The 18,594-nt window shown below is 41.6% G+C and overlaps 1 protein-coding gene across 3 annotated transcripts; it reads left to right on the forward strand.

Moving 5' to 3' along the window:
• The first annotated feature begins 210 nt into the window (after nt 1–210).
• Nucleotides 211–18,574, forward strand: AP3M2 (adaptor related protein complex 3 subunit mu 2). 3 transcript variants are annotated; one of them, XM_025394833.1, is made up of 10 exons: nt 211–379; nt 1,763–1,821; nt 1,901–2,245; nt 5,213–5,384; nt 9,624–9,761; nt 12,455–12,540; nt 12,807–12,940; nt 14,537–14,744; nt 15,045–15,189; nt 16,343–18,574. In XM_025394833.1, the coding sequence occupies exons 3-10, from the start codon at nt 1,973–1,975 to the stop codon at nt 16,441–16,443; spliced, it is 1,257 nt and encodes a 418-aa protein (XP_025250618.1). In that variant the 5' UTR covers nt 211–379; nt 1,763–1,821; nt 1,901–1,972; the 3' UTR covers nt 16,444–18,574. The 3 variants fall into 3 exon arrangements, with proteins under 3 accessions (XP_025250618.1, XP_025250617.1, XP_025250619.1); XM_025394834.1 differs by lacking the exon at nt 1,763–1,821 and adding an exon at nt 15,576–15,628 and having other exon boundaries at nt 285–379; nt 16,343–16,524; XM_025394832.1 differs by lacking the exon at nt 1,763–1,821 and having other exon boundaries at nt 219–379.
• The last annotated feature ends 20 nt before the right edge of the window (nt 18,575–18,594 follow it).

The raw sequence follows: 18,594 nt of genomic DNA on the forward strand, positions 1-18,594 counted from the left end.
GCAATCACCCGAGCGCAGCGGCCGCCCCAGCCCTTTGTGACTGGATGATTGGGGCCAACCGGCCCGCACTGTCTTCGACCTCCAATCAGAGCTCGGGGCTACAGAGCTGCACCAATCGGAGATGACCGGGGCCTCAACAGGGCCAATCGGGGTACTCGAGCCCGACAACAGGGCAAGCCGCCAACAGCGATCAATCAGAGGGGAGGAGCGGCTCCCAGATGCCCAATCAGCGGCCTTCAGGCGCAGATCGTGGGCGGAGCGGTCGCGAGGCTCCCGGGTCGGCCAATCAGCGGGCGAGCGGCTGCCTCAGCGCGCGCGGTGGGCGGGGCAGGGCCTGTCCGCGCCTAGGAGCGGTGGGCTCTGTGAGCAGCTAGGCAGGGTGAGGAGTAGTGACGACCCCGGGCCTGGGGCGGGGGCAGAAGGGGGCGCGTGAGGGTCGGGGCCGGGATGCGCGGCGCGGGGGCGGGATCTCAGGATACCGCCGGGCGACCTCTCAGGGCTGCGGGACGCGGCAGGGAGAGGTGAGGGGCCGGGTTCAGGGCTCTGGGAGGGGTCTGCTCCGGCGCCGCGGCGGCGGCGGGCGGAGGGGACACTGTTGCCATGGCAGCGCACGTGCGCTCGCTGGCGCGGCCCGGCGCCCCTGCCCTCTTCACCCGGGAACGGGCGTGCCCCTTTAGCCCGGCCCCTGCCCGCCCGCAGCCCCGCGGCCTCCGTCGCCGCCGATTCTGGGCCGGGGCCAGCCCAGGGACCGCCCGCCTGGGCCGCCGCCTCTCCCTTGCATGCCCGGCTGTCCCTCTCTCCCGCCGTCTCGTCCGGCAGCGCTGGGCACCGCAGGCCTCTGCGTTTTGACCACCTGCGCCGGTCCGCGGAATGGCCACATCCTGGGGACTGGCGCCGGAGAGATGCAACCGCCTGAGGGCCTTGGGGTGTCTGTCCCCCCGGGGATTTTTTTTTTTTTTTTGGAGGCGGGGTCTCGCTCTGTTGCCCAGGCTGGTCTGGACCTGAGCTCCAGCGATCTGCCCGCGGAGGCCTCCCTAAGTGCTGGGGTCACAGGTGGGAGCCCCAAGGGATCTTTTTAAAGGCCTCCAGTGTCTTACTGCATTAACAAGTGCCTAAGGAGTGCTCAGAGAACAGATCTGATTGGATGAATAAAGACCCCCAAGAGCAGCTTTCCATTCCTCCCACCTATTCTGGCGGGCAGAAATGGAAAGCGAACCACATATCTAATTGTACGTGTTCTGGTAACCACCTTAAAATAATAAAACAGGTTAAATTAATTTTAATATATTTGAATTAACCCAGGATATCCAAAATATTATTACAACATATAATCAATATTAAATTATTGGTAAGATTTGAAATTTTTTTTTTCATACAAAGCCTTCCAAATTTGTCGTGTGTCTTACACTTACAGCACATCTCAGTTTGCACCAGTTACCTTTCAAGTGGTCGCTGGTCCCACAGTGGCTATCGTATTATTAAGCTGCACATTTCTTGTATATGCGTGAGCTGTTGCCAGAACGTGACATCAAATTCAGTGTTCTTCGAAGCCCTCTTCAAAGAACTCTGATTGTGTTGCAGTCAGGCAACACAAAACATGAGGCACGGTCCTTTTCTTCAAGGAGCTTGCAGTTTGGTTGAGAAAATAGACACCCACAGATTAAGTACTATTTTAAATGGATGCAATTCGGGCGATAGTAAAGAGAACTGGGAGTATATGATTGACCGTCAGATGGCTGATCATTATCCTTTGGAATTCAAGGGAGGGCTATCTTCAGGCTCATGCAGGAGGGGAAGATTGGGCCTGGTCTTGAAAGATGGGTAAGTCTTGGACTGTTGGGAAAAGATGGGGAGGACGTTTTGGTTGAATGGAACTGAATATCGCTGCTTTTGTTTTTAGAGTTGAAAATTTACAGAGTCCTGAGGCTTTCAGACTGAAAAAGGCTTTCTTCTGTCACTGACAATCGCCACCATGATTCATAGTCTTTTCTTGATCAACTCCTCTGGAGACATTTTCCTGGAGAAACACTGGAAGAGTGTGGTCAGCCGTTCTGTTTGTGATTACTTTTTTGAGGCGCAAGAGAGAGCTACTGAGGCAGAAAATGTGCCTCCAGTTATCCCTACCCCTCACCACTATCTCTTAAGTGTTTACCGCCACAAGATCTTTTTTGTGGCTGTGATCCAGACGGAGGTCCCCCCTCTGTTTGTCATTGAGTTTCTTCACCGAGTGGTGGACACATTTCAGGTTCGTGAATGTGAGAAAGTTCATATATGTAAACCGTGAAGTGTCTTTATAGTCCTGTTTCCATTGTATAAAGCCTCCATTAAGAAACTTTAAAAAAAAATCGAAACTCTGGTATTACTCACTTCCTTTCCCATCTGATAAGTTTCTGGTTTCTATTTATTGAATTGGCTGCATACAAAATGACAAATGGAATACTTTTGAACCTCTGGCGTGGGAAAGCCAACCTATTTGTGATGACTGTATATAGCCTTTGTAGCTCTGATTCTACTTTTTGCTCACAAATTAGAGTTTAGGTTGTTTTTGCCTGGTGGTCTTGATCCTATTATCTGCATTGCTTTGAGTTGCATCAGAAAGTGATTGCGTAAAGTTTTAGAAAAGAACAAGTAGAACAAGCTAAGCAATGCTTAATTTAACTGTCCCAGTCGCGTAATTCACGAACCTGTACTAGTTCTTAGGTTTGGGGTGTTTCTTTTTAGCGAGAGAGTGCTACTGATGAGCTCTGCTTGCAAAGATGAGATTGGGAAATCTCATGTGCCTGTAAGAATTTAAGTGAGCCATTTTATGAGGCAGTTTTCATTTTAAGCTTTTTCTTCAGGAATAGATTTTAAGAACTTAGGGAGTGGTGTCTAAGGGAGGTCAGTGATAGCAGGACACAATGCCACTTGCAGCACAGGAGTTTAGACTGCACCGGCCCTGGATTCACACACAGGAACCTTCTCCCAACAGAACCACTCAGCTTCTAACTGTTGTGGTTATATGCATAACTCGAATGAGAAGCAAGGGCCCTTTGGTTTAAGTTCTGTGTCATATGAGGTCTGGAATGAGTCATATGAACACTGGAATTGTGGAATTGGAGAAGAGAATGAGGACTCACATACTATGATAAAAGTTAAAAAGCAAGTCAAAGAGTGATTTCTCTTGTACTCACGTCTAGAACAACTTCCCTTCCCAAGAAAATTAAAATACGTTTTGGGTTTTCCCCTGCAAATACTCTCTGATAGTACTACTATTCCGGAATTTCAATTCTCATGCAGCATACCAGCCCCTTTGCGCAGTGAAAACCTAAGTATGATAAGCCCAGTATGTGGAAGAACTAGAAGAACCCAGGAGTTGTGATCTTAAACCACTGTAACTAGGGCTTGTTATGATTTCTGCATGTGATACTTTACCCATTCTAAGATGAACAGTTCCACTGGTGGAACTGACAGCCGCTTCATATGGCCATACTAATGTAACTTATTACAAGACAGGAAGTGAGAAGAGTTGTTTGATCTAGTTGAAACCATAGAGGAATTTGGGAAAGCAGAGTAAAGGTGCTAATTTGGAAGTCTGAGACTTCAGAGCTTGTCATTTTTGAAGCACTTGTTAAAAGTCAGTGGACATCCTGATTATCAGGTCTTCTCTGACGTGTGTCCTTTCCGGCAACATGATTTTTCCAGGACCGGAATGTGTCAGGAGCAGCCTGGCAATAGAATTGCAGGCTCGCTGGCTGGCTGCAGCACTTGGCCGTATTGCGAGGCTCCTTTCCAGCTGCTTAGTTCACATGATGCCTGGTTTATAAAACCTAGTGGTGTTTTATTTTTTAAAAATAAGTCACTCTTGGGAAGGAAATATGTGACTTTTTTTTCTTTTGAATTCTCATTCAAAATGAGAATTTTTCTCTTAAAAAGAGGAAATCTTTTTGTTTTAGGAATATATTCCTGACTCTTAGGTGACCCGGGTATTGGAATCTTGTAGATAATTGACGTTATCTAATGTAATTTAGACTCTAGTAGAGTCTGTTCAGTTTTGGATATCAAAGAAATGGAAAGATGGTGAAACAACCTGGAAACCATACCTTATCATGAACTGCACAAGTATCTTGAAAGTGTGGCTCTGAGAAGAAAAAAACTGAAGTGAAAACTCATAGTTTTCAAATAATTGCAGGGCTGTTACATACTTGCTCTGTAAAACAGAGCTAGGAGGCAAATTTCAGTTTAGCAAAAGAACGAACTTTGGAATGATCAGAGCTGTTCATGAATAGAATGGACTTTCTCAAACGGGGTAAGTTTTCCTTCATTCTATGAGTTCAGGAGGGTTTCGTGACTCTCTCAGAGGTCCTGTAAAAGACATACTGACATTGCTAGAAGGGAACATTGAATGGCCATGAACATTTCTTGCTAAAGATCACACATTCCATTTTGTAGTGCTTTATAGTTTACAAAGTACATTCATGAGCGTTAGTGCTTAATTAGTCATGCCTAGTTCTTACAGCCCTGTGCCTCCAATGGTGTTATCCTAATTATACCATTAAAGAATCAAGATCAAAATTAGTTAACATGACTTAATCTACAAATGACAAAATTATAATCTAGGTTTTCGGGTTTGAAATCCAGTACTTTCCCACAATCCAGATAATTTAGCATCTAACGGTAGCCTTTTAAATAAAAGGACAGAGTTCTTGGAATCTTAGCATCTTAAAGATGATCCAGAGGGATTTTCAGGTATGCTAGCCTGTCCCCCTCATTTCATTTTTTTCCCCTCTCAACTCTTACTCACTGCATGAATATTAAGAAATAGCACAACAGTAGGGGTAAAGATTTTCATGTACTGTTCTTTGTTATATCAAGTATTGTTTTGTGTAATTCTTTCAAATTCTTGTTCATAAGCATATATAATCAAGATTCAATTTTGTATTCTGTGTATTTTATCAAGTTTAGGAAATTAACCCAAAGACTTAAGTTCCTCTTGTTTGTAGAGGAAGCTAGTAATCACAGTAGTACCATAAGCCAGTCTAGTGCTCTCTACCAAACAGACTGCCTAGGAGAACTATGGTTATGCTGCATTCCCTCATTGTAGAAGAGTAGCACAGTAACACATGGACAGGCCAGATCCTTATTCTCTGTAGGCACATTCTTTTTATTTATTTATTTATTTATTTATTTTACAGTATCTGAGTGATCAATGCATGTATTCTATCTCCATCAGGATTATTTTGGAGTCTGTTCAGAGCCAGTGATCAAAGACAATGTGGTTGTGGTTTATGAGGTATTGGAAGAGATGCTTGACAATGGTTTTCCATTGGCTACCGAGTCGAACATTCTTAAAGAACTCATAAAGCCTCCCACTATCCTTCGAACGGTTGTCAACACCATCACAGGTATGGCAGAGGGGGAAACCGATAGAGAGTGGCCATCCTGCAGCCTGAGTGACTTAGTCCAGTGTCACACATTGTTTTGAGTGTTTGTCTTTGGGGATCTCAGGTGTCCCAGTGTTTTAATTTTGCTCTTTGTAGATTTTTTTTTTTTTTTTTTTGAGACAGAGTCTCCCTCTGTCACCCAGGCTGGAGTGCAGTGGCGTGATCTTGGCTCCCTGCAACCTCTGCCTCCTGGGTCGTAGTGATTCTCCTGCCTCAGCCTCCTGAGTAGCTAGGATTACAGGCATGCACCACCACACCCAGCTAATTTTTGTATTTTTAGTAGAGATGGTGTTTCACTGTGTTGACCAGGCTGATCTTAAACTCCTGACCTCAGGGGATCCACCTGCCTCAGCCTCCCAAAGTTCTGGGATTACAGGCGTGAGCCACCGCACCTGGCCACTCTTGTAAACTGAGTACAACCTGAAATAATATTTTTGCTTTGTGGAAAATACCCTGGTTTTGATGACAAAATGAAATGTTCTTTAAAAATATTTTTTTTCTGATTACAGAAGAAACACATGATTATTGTAGAAACCTCAGAAATACAGAAAAGCACCAAGAATGTAAAAATCACTCTTAATCCCACCACACTTTTAACATATAATATTTTATGAACATTATCCCATGATGATGTCTTGTACATGGTTCTTGTTCTTTTTTTTTCTTTTTCTTTTTTCTTTTTTTTTTTTTTTTGAGATGGCGTCTTGCTGTGTCGCCCAGGCTGGAGTGCAGTGGTGCGATCTCAACTCCCTACAACCTCTGCCTCCCGGGCTCAAGTGATTCTCCTGCCACAGCCTCCCTAGTAGCTGGGATTACAGGCACACGCCACCATGCCCAGCTAATTTTTGTATTCTTTAGTAGAGATGTGGTTTCATCATGTTGACTATGCTGGTCTCGAACGCCTGACCTCAAGTGATCCACCCACCTCCGCCTCCCAAAGTTCTGGGCTTACAGGTGGGAGCTACCACGCCTGGCCTTCATTTTTAATAACTTACAGTTTTCTTTCATGTGTGGACCCAAAGTTTTTCAGTTTTTACTGAATCCCTAATTAAGATGTAACTGATATTTTTGTTCTTTTAAATAATAAAGATTACCATTCTTATACTTGAACATTGGTGTGCACATCTGGATGATTTCTTTTAAGTAGTAGAGGTAGCAATGCTGTGTCAAGGGGCGTATACATTTTAAGTACCATACTGTGTAGCCCTCCAGAAAAGTTAGGCCAATTTATACTTTCAGTAACAATTTCAAAGTGCTATAGTCAAATTGTCATTAATAATTTTTTAGAAACATTGGCAATTTGATAGTTTATTGATATCTTGTATTTACACAGTCATTTTTTGTTATTAAGGAGACTAAAATCTTTTCAAGTATTTATTGACTGTTTTCCCTCTATTGTGAATTACCTTTTCATGTCCTTTGTTCATTTTTTTGTTGTTGAAATGTTTTTCTTTTTTCATATGGATTTAAAATAATCTCTTTTATGGGAGATCTTTATGTCTTTTGATTACTGCATTACAGATATTTTCTTACAATCTGTCACTTGTGATTTAGCTTTGTTCTGGTGTAGTTTAGCCACATTGTAAATGTTTTGATTTAATCAAATTAATCATTCTGTTTCATTAAGGTTTTACATTTTGGGTCTTGTTTAATGCGTAAACGAACATATTCATGGAATTTTACAAACTGATTGAAAAATGCATTTTAAAAGCATAAATATTGCAAGAATAGCCAGGACAGTTTTGAAAAAGAATTACAAAGGGGTTGTTGGGAAGATTTGCCCTGTTAAATATCACTACAGGTTAAGTTTGTATAGTACACAAGACAAATATTCATACAGTAGACATCCTACAAGACCCAAGAGAGTTTTGAAAATAATATTTTTAAAAAGCGGAAAGATAAAATGTGTCCTATAAAATGTAATGTAAGATATATTACAGGTTGAACATCCCAAATCCAAAATCCAGAATGCTCTACAATCCAAAACTTTTTGGACACTGATGTGACACTCAAAGGAAATGCTCATTGGAGGATTTCAGATTTTTGAATTTGGGATGCTCAACTGGTATAATCCAGATATTCCAACATTTTAAAAAATCCAAAATTTGAAACATTTCTGGTCCCGAACATTTCAGATAAAGATTACTCAATCTGTATGAAGTTTGGGTAGTTTTTAAAATTTGGTATTTGTCCAGTAACAGACAGATAGATCACTGGGATAAAAGAGTCCAGAAACCGACTCTTGCTTTTATAGGAATTTGGTGTAGATAGATGTGGTCATTTATCAAATCAGTGGACCAGGGGCCACTTGTTAACTATATTGTGTTAGGACAGTCAGCTTCAATATGGAAAAAATTAAGTCCCTCCACTTCATACTATACACAAAATAAATTCCAGCTAGGTTAAGGAGCTAAACACGAACTTTATAATTATTAGACAAAAGCAGGAGAATGTCTTTTTGATCTCAGAGAAGGGAAGATCTTTTTCAAATGTCTATTCTAGTTAGTTTGTGATTTTATTTTTGGATTTAATTATTTAATCCATTTGAAAATTATTTTGGTGTACAATAATGTTTCTTTCTTCAAAATAGTTATCCTAGCACCACTGTGTAATTTATCCTTTTCCCCTGTTTTAGAATTAACATTTCTATCTTGTCCTGTCATTGTGGATTCTTGGTCTGTTTTCAGGCTTTCTTGCCTTTTCCCTAGACTGCTTTGATTATTATATCTTGATGATACATTTTAATACATAGTTCCTCTTTTTAAGGAAACAAAGTTGGTGGTTTCTTCAGTATTCTGAGTTCATTTTAAGCCTTGAAAGCTTTGTTAGTGCCTAAATCATTTACGAATATTATGAAGTTAGTTAAGCCTGTATCTCACTTTAATCTAGAAAAGGGTATCTAAGAACCACTTTTGAAAAGTTGAAATGGGCCTGACACTTTGGCTCACGCCTGTATCCAATACTTTAGGAGGCCGAGGTGGGAGGATCACTCGAGTACAGGAGTTCGAAACCAGCCTGACCAAGATGGTTTCGAAACCCTGTCTTTACAAAAAAATACAAAAATTAGCCAGGCATGGTGGCGCATGCCTGTGGTCCCAGCTGCTCTGGAGGCTAAGGTGGGAGGATCACTTGCGCCCAGGAGGTCAAGGCTGCAGTGAGTTATGATTGTGTCTGCGAATAGCCACTGCACTCCAGCATGGGCAGCATAGGAAGACCCTATCTCTTAAAAAATTTTGTTTAGCTGGTCACGGTGGCTCACACCTGTAATCCCAGCACTTTGGGAGGCCGAGGCGGGTGGATCACAAGGTCAGGAGTTCAAGACCAGCCTGGCCAACATAGTGAAACCCCGTCTCTACTAAAAATACAAAAATTAGCTGGGCGTGGTGGTGCGTGCCTGTAGTCACAGCTACTCGGGAGGCTGAGTTAGGAGAATTGCTTGAACCCAGAAGGCAGAGGTTGCAGTGAGCCAAGACTATACCACTGCACTCTAGCCTGGGCAATAGAGCAAGACTCTATCTCAAAAGAAATTTTTTTAAAGACAGAAAATAAAAGGATCCAGGTAATGGAAGAAGGAAATAGAATTTAAATTAATGTATTTTATTGTGTCGGTATAAAACCTTTTGAATTAAAAAAAAATTATGCCTGTAAAGGAAAAAACTAGTGAAGGAATTGATCTACAATTCTTAAAGACAGGGAGAGATCAAATTTGTATTCTATTCCTAAGTTTCAGTGTTGGAACTTAGGAATGAGACAGATCATGTTGATATGTACATTTTAATACCTACCATAAATGTACCTAAGAACCTACCTCAGGCTCAAATACTGTTTTTACCCATGAAATTTTTATATCTATATGTAGATTACCAACTCTACTGAAAGCCAATACATTATTTAAACTGTAAGCTATTGTGGAATCTGAGATACTAAGTTCAGGTTACTTTCAAAACCAAAATATGATATCTGTTTCTCAGGTAACTTTTTCTTAAACCTTTATTCTGTTTGAAGAGGCAGACCAGATGGCAACAAGGGGTTTTAAAAATAGACAAAGTTACCCTATATGGAAGTTGGGAAAAATCTCATCTTATGTTTGAAAAATTATTCAATTGAGTGCATGAATAATGGGAGCATAGAAACTTCCAGGGAGGTGTTCTGTGGTATCTAGAGTCAAAATGGTCTTAAAATACAGTAATATTGTCTCAGGAAGCACCAATGTGGGTGACCAACTTCCCACTGGGCAGCTGTCAGTGGTGCCTTGGCGACGGACTGGGGTGAAATACACCAACAATGAGGCCTATTTTGATGTGATTGAAGAGATTGATGCAATTATTGATAAATCAGGTAGGTGCTTTTAATATGTTCTCAGAAATATGAAAATAGAAAGGGGCCTCTTTCATATAATGCTTATAGTTTCAGAATTAACCCCCATTCAAGGTCATGCACTTTAATTTAGTGCCTACTTTGTGCCAGGCAGTGTGCTGGGTACTGGGAATGGACGTTAGTATTATGATGCAGACCAGGATTTATTTCATACTTTCACTTGCTTTATTGGTGAAATAAAAGCAAGTGAAAGTATGAAATAAATCCTGGTCTGCATCATAATACTAACGTCTTGAATAAAAAAGAGAAGTAACAGGCCAGATGCAGTGACTCATGCCTGTAATCCCAGCACTTTGGGAAGCCGAGGCGGGAGGATTGCTTGAGCCCTGGAGTTTAAGACCAGCCTGAGCAATATAGTGAGACCCTGAGCAACATAGTGAGACCCCATCTCTATAAGAAGTGAAAAAAAATAGCTGAGTGTAGTGGTTCATGCCTGTATTCCTAGCTTCGTGAGGGGCTGAGGTGGGAGGATTGCTTGAGCCTGGGAAGTTGAGGTTGCAGTAAGGCCTGATCATGACACTGCACTCCAGCCTGGTCAACAGCAAGACCCTGTTCAAAAAAAAAAAAAAAAAAAAAAAAAGTAGTAACAAATTAACTTTCTTATTGATTAAATTTCCTTCTTGAAAGTGGCTTCCAGTTTTGATGGCAGAACTAAAGTTATAATCACAAAATTCAGGGTGCCGCCTTTTCTGTGTATTCTGAATTAGGTAAATATGAGTAGAAGTCCTAGAGCTTCAGAATTTGTAGAAGCAAGTCATGGTGGTAATGTGCCTGTAGTCCCAACTGTTGGGAGGCTGAGGCGAGAGGATTACTTAAGCCTGGTAGTTGGAGACTGCAATGAGCTATGATTATGCCTGTGAATAACAGCTGCACTCTAGCCTGGGCAACATAGTAAGACCCTGTTTTTAATTAAAAAGAAACCTCTTCACATTAGTGAACTTATTCGTTCAACAGATGCTTATTGAAAACTTGCATCATAGCACAGTGCTAGAGAGTGGGCACTCGATGATGAATAAGACATAGTCTGCAGCTGCAGAAAGCTTAGTTTAGTCTAGTGAGGGAAAGAGGAAGGTAAAAAGGTGGAGCATATGAGAGGTACCCACCCCTGAGCAAAACACAACAGAGAGGTGGAGGTGTTTATGCTTCATCGGTGGAATGAAATGAAGTTATTAAGATGTGTGGATTTGGGAGCAAAGTATGCGCAAACATCACAATATTGAGCAAAAAATCAGATGCATAAGATTATAGACAGTGGGATTACATGTATATGAAGTTTGAAAACAGATGCAATTTAGTCTAAGGTAATAGAAGTCAGAATTTTGGGGATGTGGATTACCTGGGATGGGTAAGAGGGAGCTCTTGGATGCTGAAAATGTTCTGTATCTTGCTGTAGCTAGTATTTGCATAAATGTATATATATTTAAAAATTCATTGAGCTGTACACTTTAAGACTTTTACATTTTACTGTTTTACCTCAACGAAAATGTAAAATATATATGGCCAGATCATGAAGAACCTTGCCTGCCAGTTTAAGGAGGGCAGATGTGAGTGATTGAAGAGTTTTAAGTTGGGGAGTGACTTGATGAGACTTGTAGTTTAGAGCGATGAGTCTGGCTGCTGTGTGAAGAATGGTCTAAAGTGGGGTGGGCCTGAAGGCAGGGAGCAGCTAGGAGGCTGAAATCCAGGCCCAAAACATAGACGTCCATAGTGCAATGAGGACAGAGAAGAATGCACAGACCAGAGAGAGGTGAGTCCTCGAAAAGAGAGGAGCTGATCATTGGCCGGATGTGGGCAGAGGAAGTGGACGTCGTCAGGGATGTGTCTGTGTTTCTGGCTTAGGCAGCAGGATAGATGGTGCCATCACACAGGTGGGGAAATGGGAGCACCGGGTTCAGGGCGTGAGAGAATGGACTCACTTCTGACATGTGCCTCAGTGACATCCAAGTGGAGATGTCCATTAGGCAGGATTGGGGCTGAACTTGAAAAAAGAATAGGTAATAATAGGCTGTAAATGAACATTGAAGCCTTGGGAAGTAGGCAAAATAACCCAGGAGAGTGTGTAAAGTGAAAGAAAATAGAAGTTCAGAACTGAAAAAGCATTTAAGGGATGTACAAAGAAAGAGAACCTGCCGAAGACACGGAGGAAGAGGAGCTGGGAAAATAGGAGGACACCAGGAAAGGTTAGGAGGAAGGGATGTTTGAGAAGGCAGAAGTGATCGACAGTGACACATGCCACAGAGAGGACCTGTAGGATAGAGACCGGGAGTGGCCACTCACTATAGCAGCAGAGCTCACTGGCGACCTTAGGGAGAACAGTTTCTGATAGGAAGTTTTCTGAACTGTTGGCTAAAATAATGGTGCTCTGTTTAATTCTGATACTAGACTGAAAACTCCTTTAGGCTAATAACTACCTCATTAATCTTTTTATCACCATTTCCTCACCATAGTGTCTCATACTTGATAAGCAGTTGTTAAGTGTTCAGAATGATGGATAGATGGATTGTATAAATGAATTGGATGGCTAGACAGAAGGAAAGAAAGGGAGAGAGAGGAAGGGGAGGGAGAGAGGAAAAGAAGGAGGGAGGAGGTAAGTTTGTTGAGAAGGACAGAGAAGGTTTCAGTAATCTGTTCTTTTTGTCTTATTCCTGTCTCAGGCTCCACAATTACTGCCGAGATCCAGGGGGTGATTGATGCCTGTGTCAAGCTGACTGGCATGCCGGATCTTACACTTTCCTTCATGGTAAAATCCTGGGCCAGAGATTGAGTTCTTGGGATGAGAAATTAAATGCTGCTGGAAAGACAGAGCAGTGGGAATGGAATAGAACAAGAAAAAATAATTAGGACAGCCACGAAGCTTGTCTCAGGCTTGAATTTTCTAGAAGTTACCACATGATTTCTGTGTGTGTGGTGTGTGTTTTAATAAAAAACGGCATTTAAATTGCTTTCCTGAAAGCACAGCGGGTGTTTAATGCCCACTTCTTGCTTCTCCTCTCCTGGTGACTGTAGAACCCTAGGTTGTTGGATGATGTCAGCTTCCATCCTTGTGTTCGTTTCAAGCGCTGGGAATCTGAGCGCATCCTCTCCTTCATCCCTCCTGATGGAAACTTCCGCCTGCTGTCTTACCATGTCAGTGCACAGAAGTAAGCAGCTCTTATAATTAAGAATGGAATCTGTGTATGTACATGTATGTGGAAACCATATCTGTAGTGATTAAGAACTCAGGCTCTAGAGTTACCTGGGTTAACATTCCAGCTTCTGTGGTTACTAATTGGGTAATCTCAGGTGAGTTGCTTAACCTCTATGTATCTCTTTTCTCATCTGTAAATTGAAAATAGTAAAAGTTCTGAAGATTGAATAAGAGAATCTGAATAGTGCTTAACACAAAGAAATGCTCATTAAGTTTGCTGTTATTTTTGTTGTTGTTATGTGTCTAAACAAGAACATTATTTTCTCAAATCAGAATCTGGGCATACTGTGTTCAATGTCCCTGATCTAAAAGAAGCATGAAGTTATGCTATGAAAAAGCATAAAATGCAGTGATTTTTGGTCTGGAACATTCTCTTTAATTTGGAATCTAAAGGCTTTTGGAAGCAGTTTTGAATAGTATAAGGTATGCAGACAGAAGAGAGTCAGGAGGCCTCAGAGCCACCAGTCGCTTCCCGTGTAATGTGGAGTGAATCATTTGGGAAAATATCTGAGTGCTTGAGGCTGCAGCCTCTGAAATCAGACTCCCTGGACTTAAACTCTATCTTCAGTCTTAGAACCTTGGGCAAGTTACTTAATCTCAGTTAAGTGTAAGGATATCAGTATTGACCTATAAAATCAGTACCTACTGCATAGTTACAGTAGCAATATCTATTTCATACTTACTGGGAGGATTAAACACGGTAGGGGTTAACTGGATATAAACCATTTAGCATAGTGACTGGCAAACAGGAAGTACTCAGTAAATGTTAGGAACCGTTATTACTTCAGGATTATTCCGTGACTTCTCTGAATCCTTTTCTTCTGTCAAATCATGACAGCCTACCCTACCTTGTGGGGTTTTTGTAAGGACCAGATGAGGTCAGATGAAAGCATCCTAAAAAAATTGTAGAGACAAGAAGATCACTTGAGCCCAAGAGTTTGAGACCAGGCATGGGCAGCATGGCCAAACCCTGCCTCTACCAAAAAAAAAAAAAAAAGAGTAAAAATTAGCAGGGGGCGATGTTGTGTGCCTGTGGTCCCAGCTACTCAGGAGGCAGAGGTGGGAGGATCACTTGAGCCTGGTAGGTCGAGTGCTGCAGTGAGCTATGATCATGCTACTGCACTCCAACCAGGGTGACCGAGCCAGACCCTGTCTCAAAAAAAAAAAAAGAAAAAAAATTATAAAAGGCCCATGAGCTATGAATATTATTCTCCCCAGTGCAAATGATGATTGGTCACATGTTACAAGTTAAAAACAGAGTCATAATGACAGTACATTTTTGTACATTATGCCTTTCTCATAGTAGTATACTCTTTGATTTTGTTTATATTATTCAGAGTCATTAGAAAAGTTAATTTACTTACTAGACAGTATTTTAGCTTTTCAAAAAGAAAAAAATAGATTACTGGGGTTTTTTTTCCTGTTTATTTTTTCAGATAAAAAGTTAGGACACAGTTAAGGGAGAAGAAGCTACTCACAGGCAGAAAGAAGAGAGAACTACCATTTTCCCAGTGCACAAATGAAATGGCTCTTTGTCTCTCATTTCCAGTCTGGTTGCAATCCCAGTGTATGTCAAACATAACATCAGTTTCCGGGACAGTAGTTCCCTTGGACGCTTTGAAATAACGGTGGGACCCAAGCAGACGATGGGGAAGACCATCGAGGGAGTGACTGTCACCAGCCAGATGCCCAAGGGGGTCCTGAACATGAGCCTTACTCCATCACAGGGGACACACACATTCGACCCAGTCACAAAGGTAGGGATGAGCAGGACATCTTGAATTGCTGATGTTAACTTAAGCAGAAACCAGTCTGCAGGCTCTCTGCGTAGAGAGAGACCTTGTTTGGAAGGTGAGATGAATCAAAGGGACCTTGTTTTCTAAACTGCGAGATAACTTAACAGTAACACATAGGATTCTCAATGGAAAGATACTCAGAGGCAGCTTATAATGTTGTGGACAGGTGCCCTGAGTTTAGATCTCAGCCACCTCAAATGCAGGATTCTGCTGTAACTATTTTTTGGAAAGACCGCTTCTCCATTTTTATTTTCTTTGAAGATGCTGTCTTGGGATGTAGGAAAAATAAATCCACAAAAGCCACCAAATTTGAAGGGGACCATGAGTCTTCAGGCTGGAGCTTCCAAACCAGATGAAAATCCCACAATTAACCTGCAGTTTAAGATCCAGCAGTTGGCCATTTCTGGTAAGTGACCCAGAGCTCAAGAGGCTCCAAAGGGAACAAAAATGGCTTTCTGCCACACGGTGCAGGCACCAGGAGACTTTTCTGGGCTTCCTGTTTACAAGGTTTAGTTTCATTACCTGATATGCAATCTTTAGTAACATCTTTTATGGCACATTTCTTGGGAAAATTTACAATCCTTCCTTTGAAGTTGGCATAAGTGACATGAATAAAAGTGCCTGAGACACACTGAGAAAGAAACAGTATTGGTAGAAGAAAGTGTTCACCAGCCATTTTTGGATCATCTTAGGGTTGTTCATTTCAGGTTCCCAAGGTTTTCAGTATAAGAATGCATGTGCATTCTCAGCTATAACTGAAGAGTAATTTCCACTCCTTTCTCCTGATTTCAGAAGACTTTCATGTTTGCTCTTATTTCTATTTTGGAATGACTGGGCCTTTCCAGGTCAGTTCACTATAATCTGTGCTGACCTTAACACGATAGTAATCAGTTCCCACTTTGGGGGCATTTACTATGTTCCAGGCACTGTTTTAAGCTCTTTTCATGTGTTTTCTCTTTTAATCCTTAGAATAACTCTGTGATGTGGAAAGGAGATGATTTTAGCTTTATATGAAGTTTCTGTTTTTCTGTACAAATGGGCCTTATACAATTTAAGTGATTGGAATTCATTTAATGTATAAGCTCTTCCATCTTAAAACGATAAACTATAAAGCTCTATACAGTATAAAATATTTTTGGCTTAGTCTAGTGAGAATACTTAGGAAGCATTCATTTATTATCACTTTCATTGTTAATTCCTTTAGTTATAATTTACTTCACTATTCATTTGTTTTGTTATTAATTCATTTATTCAGTCCAATAATTTGAGAAAAATCATGCAGTGGTCTAATTTTTTCCTTATCCTCATTTCAGTCTGCACATCACTTTGTGCCCTTTCCACTTTAGGGACAGGTCTTCTCATAGGTAGCTTGTCTGTTGGAGCCTTTTTTTTGCTGTATCTGTCCTGAGACTGGAGAATCCATCTGCTCTGCATAAGTGGTTCCCTGTCACAGCTACTTCGGTCCCACTGACCTCAGTGTATTGAAGTGAACAGAAACAGGTGACCTGCTCCTTTTGAATAATTCTCATGTCTATTTTCCCTCTCTCCCTCCTTTCTAGGACTCAAGGTGAATCGTCTGGATATGTATGGAGAAAAGTACAAACCCTTTAAGGGCATAAAATACATGACCAAAGCTGGAAAGTTCCAAGTTCGAACCTGAAGGGAGCATTTGCAGAGGGAATAGTATTGCACACTTTTTCATTTCTTACTTGTCTAAAAGTAAAAAAAAAAAATCAGCCTGTCTCCTAGGTCAGTCCCCTCCTGGACCCACCCGCTCCCTTTTTTCCTTAGCCTTCAGTGCCATGGAACTAATCAAGGGAGGAAAAGGTCACCAGGGAGAACTGGATGGAACTGAAACACAGCAACACCAGTTCTCAAGGACGAGGTGTGTGATGGGGGTAGGAAGCTTGGTGCTTATGTAACCATTTTAAACATGGTTTCTATAGAAAAGACCAGCATTGTTTAGCTTGCTTGGCTTTAATTATCTAAAGCCAATGAAATACTTCTTTGTTGATTTTTAAGGTAGAAAGATTAGAAAAAAAGAAAGATGGGAAGAAAATGAATGTTAGTCAAGGAAAGACCAGTTAAGGATCTGATCTATGAAGGAGAAGAAAGAGGAAAAAGAAGTAAAGGAGTTAGGAGGAGACACTGAAATGAAAGATTGGCAAGAAAAGTGGTCAGACTCTACTTTAAGGAGGGCTGGGAAGGAAAGAGTTGAGTTGGTTTCTTTCTCATTCCTCTACTCATGTAGAAAACACTTGTACTTCTGGAAATGGACTGGAGGCTTTTTAAATCTGAGTCCACTATTGACATGGAAACCCCGGTGAAATCAGATTTTCCCTCGAAGACCATGATGGTATCGGACTAGTTTTCAGACACTGCCTGCCTGTTGCTATCCATCAGCACTTGGTCTCTTGTCTTCAGTGAGAAGGTGACCCGCCTTCTACCCATGGTAGCTGCCTAAAATGCTTCTTTTCTAACCCAAAACAGTTCTACTCAATTCCTTTTACAGAATTCACCAGCCATTTTCCTGTTACCTGATCCTTCCACAGGATTTTTTAAAAGTAGGAGAGTTTCAGAGAAGCCAATCTCATAATCCCCAGTGCAGCCAGGGATTGTGTGTCATCGTACTGGAGTAGAGAGGGCCAACTCTTCCCATGAAGGTGGGCACGGCTGTGAGTGAGTGAGCTCGTATCTCCATTTGTCAGTGGTGGACTGGTACCAGATCCTAACCTTCCCGTTGGTTGGAAACTTTTCCATCTGTTGCCCTAGGAAAAGAGAAAGCTTACCATCGAGGGTGTGGTTGATCCTTGAAGCTGCTTGGAAAAGTTATTTCCTCACAGTCTTTTCTTTTGTACTCTATCATGTATTCATTAATATTTACCAGTCCCATTTCATTCTAAGACAAAACATTTTCCCTAAATCTCTGAATAAAATCAGTGCTATAGGAAGATGGACTGTGTTGATCATGGGTGTAAGCAACCCAGTTTAAGAAACATGGCAACTAAAGGGATACCTCGGGCTTTCTTTCCCAGTGGCTCATTTTTGTCCTAGTTCAGTGTATCTATTACTATTTATATATGTATACAAAAGGTTTTTCGTTTAAGTATAGCTTAAGGAATGATACTGTGCTCTGCTTTGTGCATGGAGAAAAAGGAAGACCCATACTCTCCACACCCTAGAGCTTTTCTCTAAATATTGTGCAAAGTTTTTGCTAGTTTTATCTTCCGACTTTGGGACTAGTTTTTGCTGCAGAGTTGTGTTGCTTTGTGATTTTCCTCTGGGATAAAGTGTACTGGACACAACCGGATGTGTTCCACATTCCATCACTCCACAATTTGTCCTGGAGTGACATACACATCCACCACGGAAAGGGAATCATCTCTGCCCCACAATTCCCGAGTACTTGGAAGCACTTCTCCTGAGGGACCTACAGGATCCTAAGGTTTCCTAGGTCACGGAACAACTAATCTTGGTCCCTGAATATTTCTAGGTTTTTAAGTGCAGCTGTTTTATTTCCTCTAGAACTCATCCTGTTTCAAGGGAAGCACCTAAGAAGATATAGAGTGTTTCTAGAGTAAAGGACCTGCAGGTGTAAGCATAGATGAAATAACTGTCCTGTCACATGTGGTGCAGACCATGGAGTGAAGCAGGCATCGCCACCACCATCCCTGCAGTGTCAGCATAAGCAGTGTAGGGTGTCTCCATCAAGCTGTTCGGTTCCGTGTGTGTTTAACATGTGCAGAAGTAGCTTCTCTGTTTAAGTTTAATAAAGTTGAGTTTCACCAGTCCTCTATGTCCTAAGTGGTTT

This window comes from Theropithecus gelada, chromosome 8 (assembly GCF_003255815.1).
Source record: "Theropithecus gelada isolate Dixy chromosome 8, Tgel_1.0, whole genome shotgun sequence".
Taxonomy (NCBI): Eukaryota; Metazoa; Chordata; class Mammalia; order Primates; family Cercopithecidae; genus Theropithecus; species Theropithecus gelada.

Bases quoted from the DNA above. Each gene is read 5' to 3' on its own strand.
- AP3M2 (XM_025394833.1), top strand. From the start codon at position 1,973: ATGATTCATAGTCTTTTCTTGATCAACTCCTCTGGAGACATTTTCCTG. The intron at 12,541-12,806 runs GTAAAATCCTGG...TGGTGACTGTAG, and splicing joins ATCTTACACTTTCCTTCATG to AACCCTAGGTTGTTGGATGA. The intron at 15,190-16,342 runs GTAAGTGACCCA...CCTCCTTTCTAG, and splicing joins CCAGCAGTTGGCCATTTCTG to GACTCAAGGTGAATCGTCTG.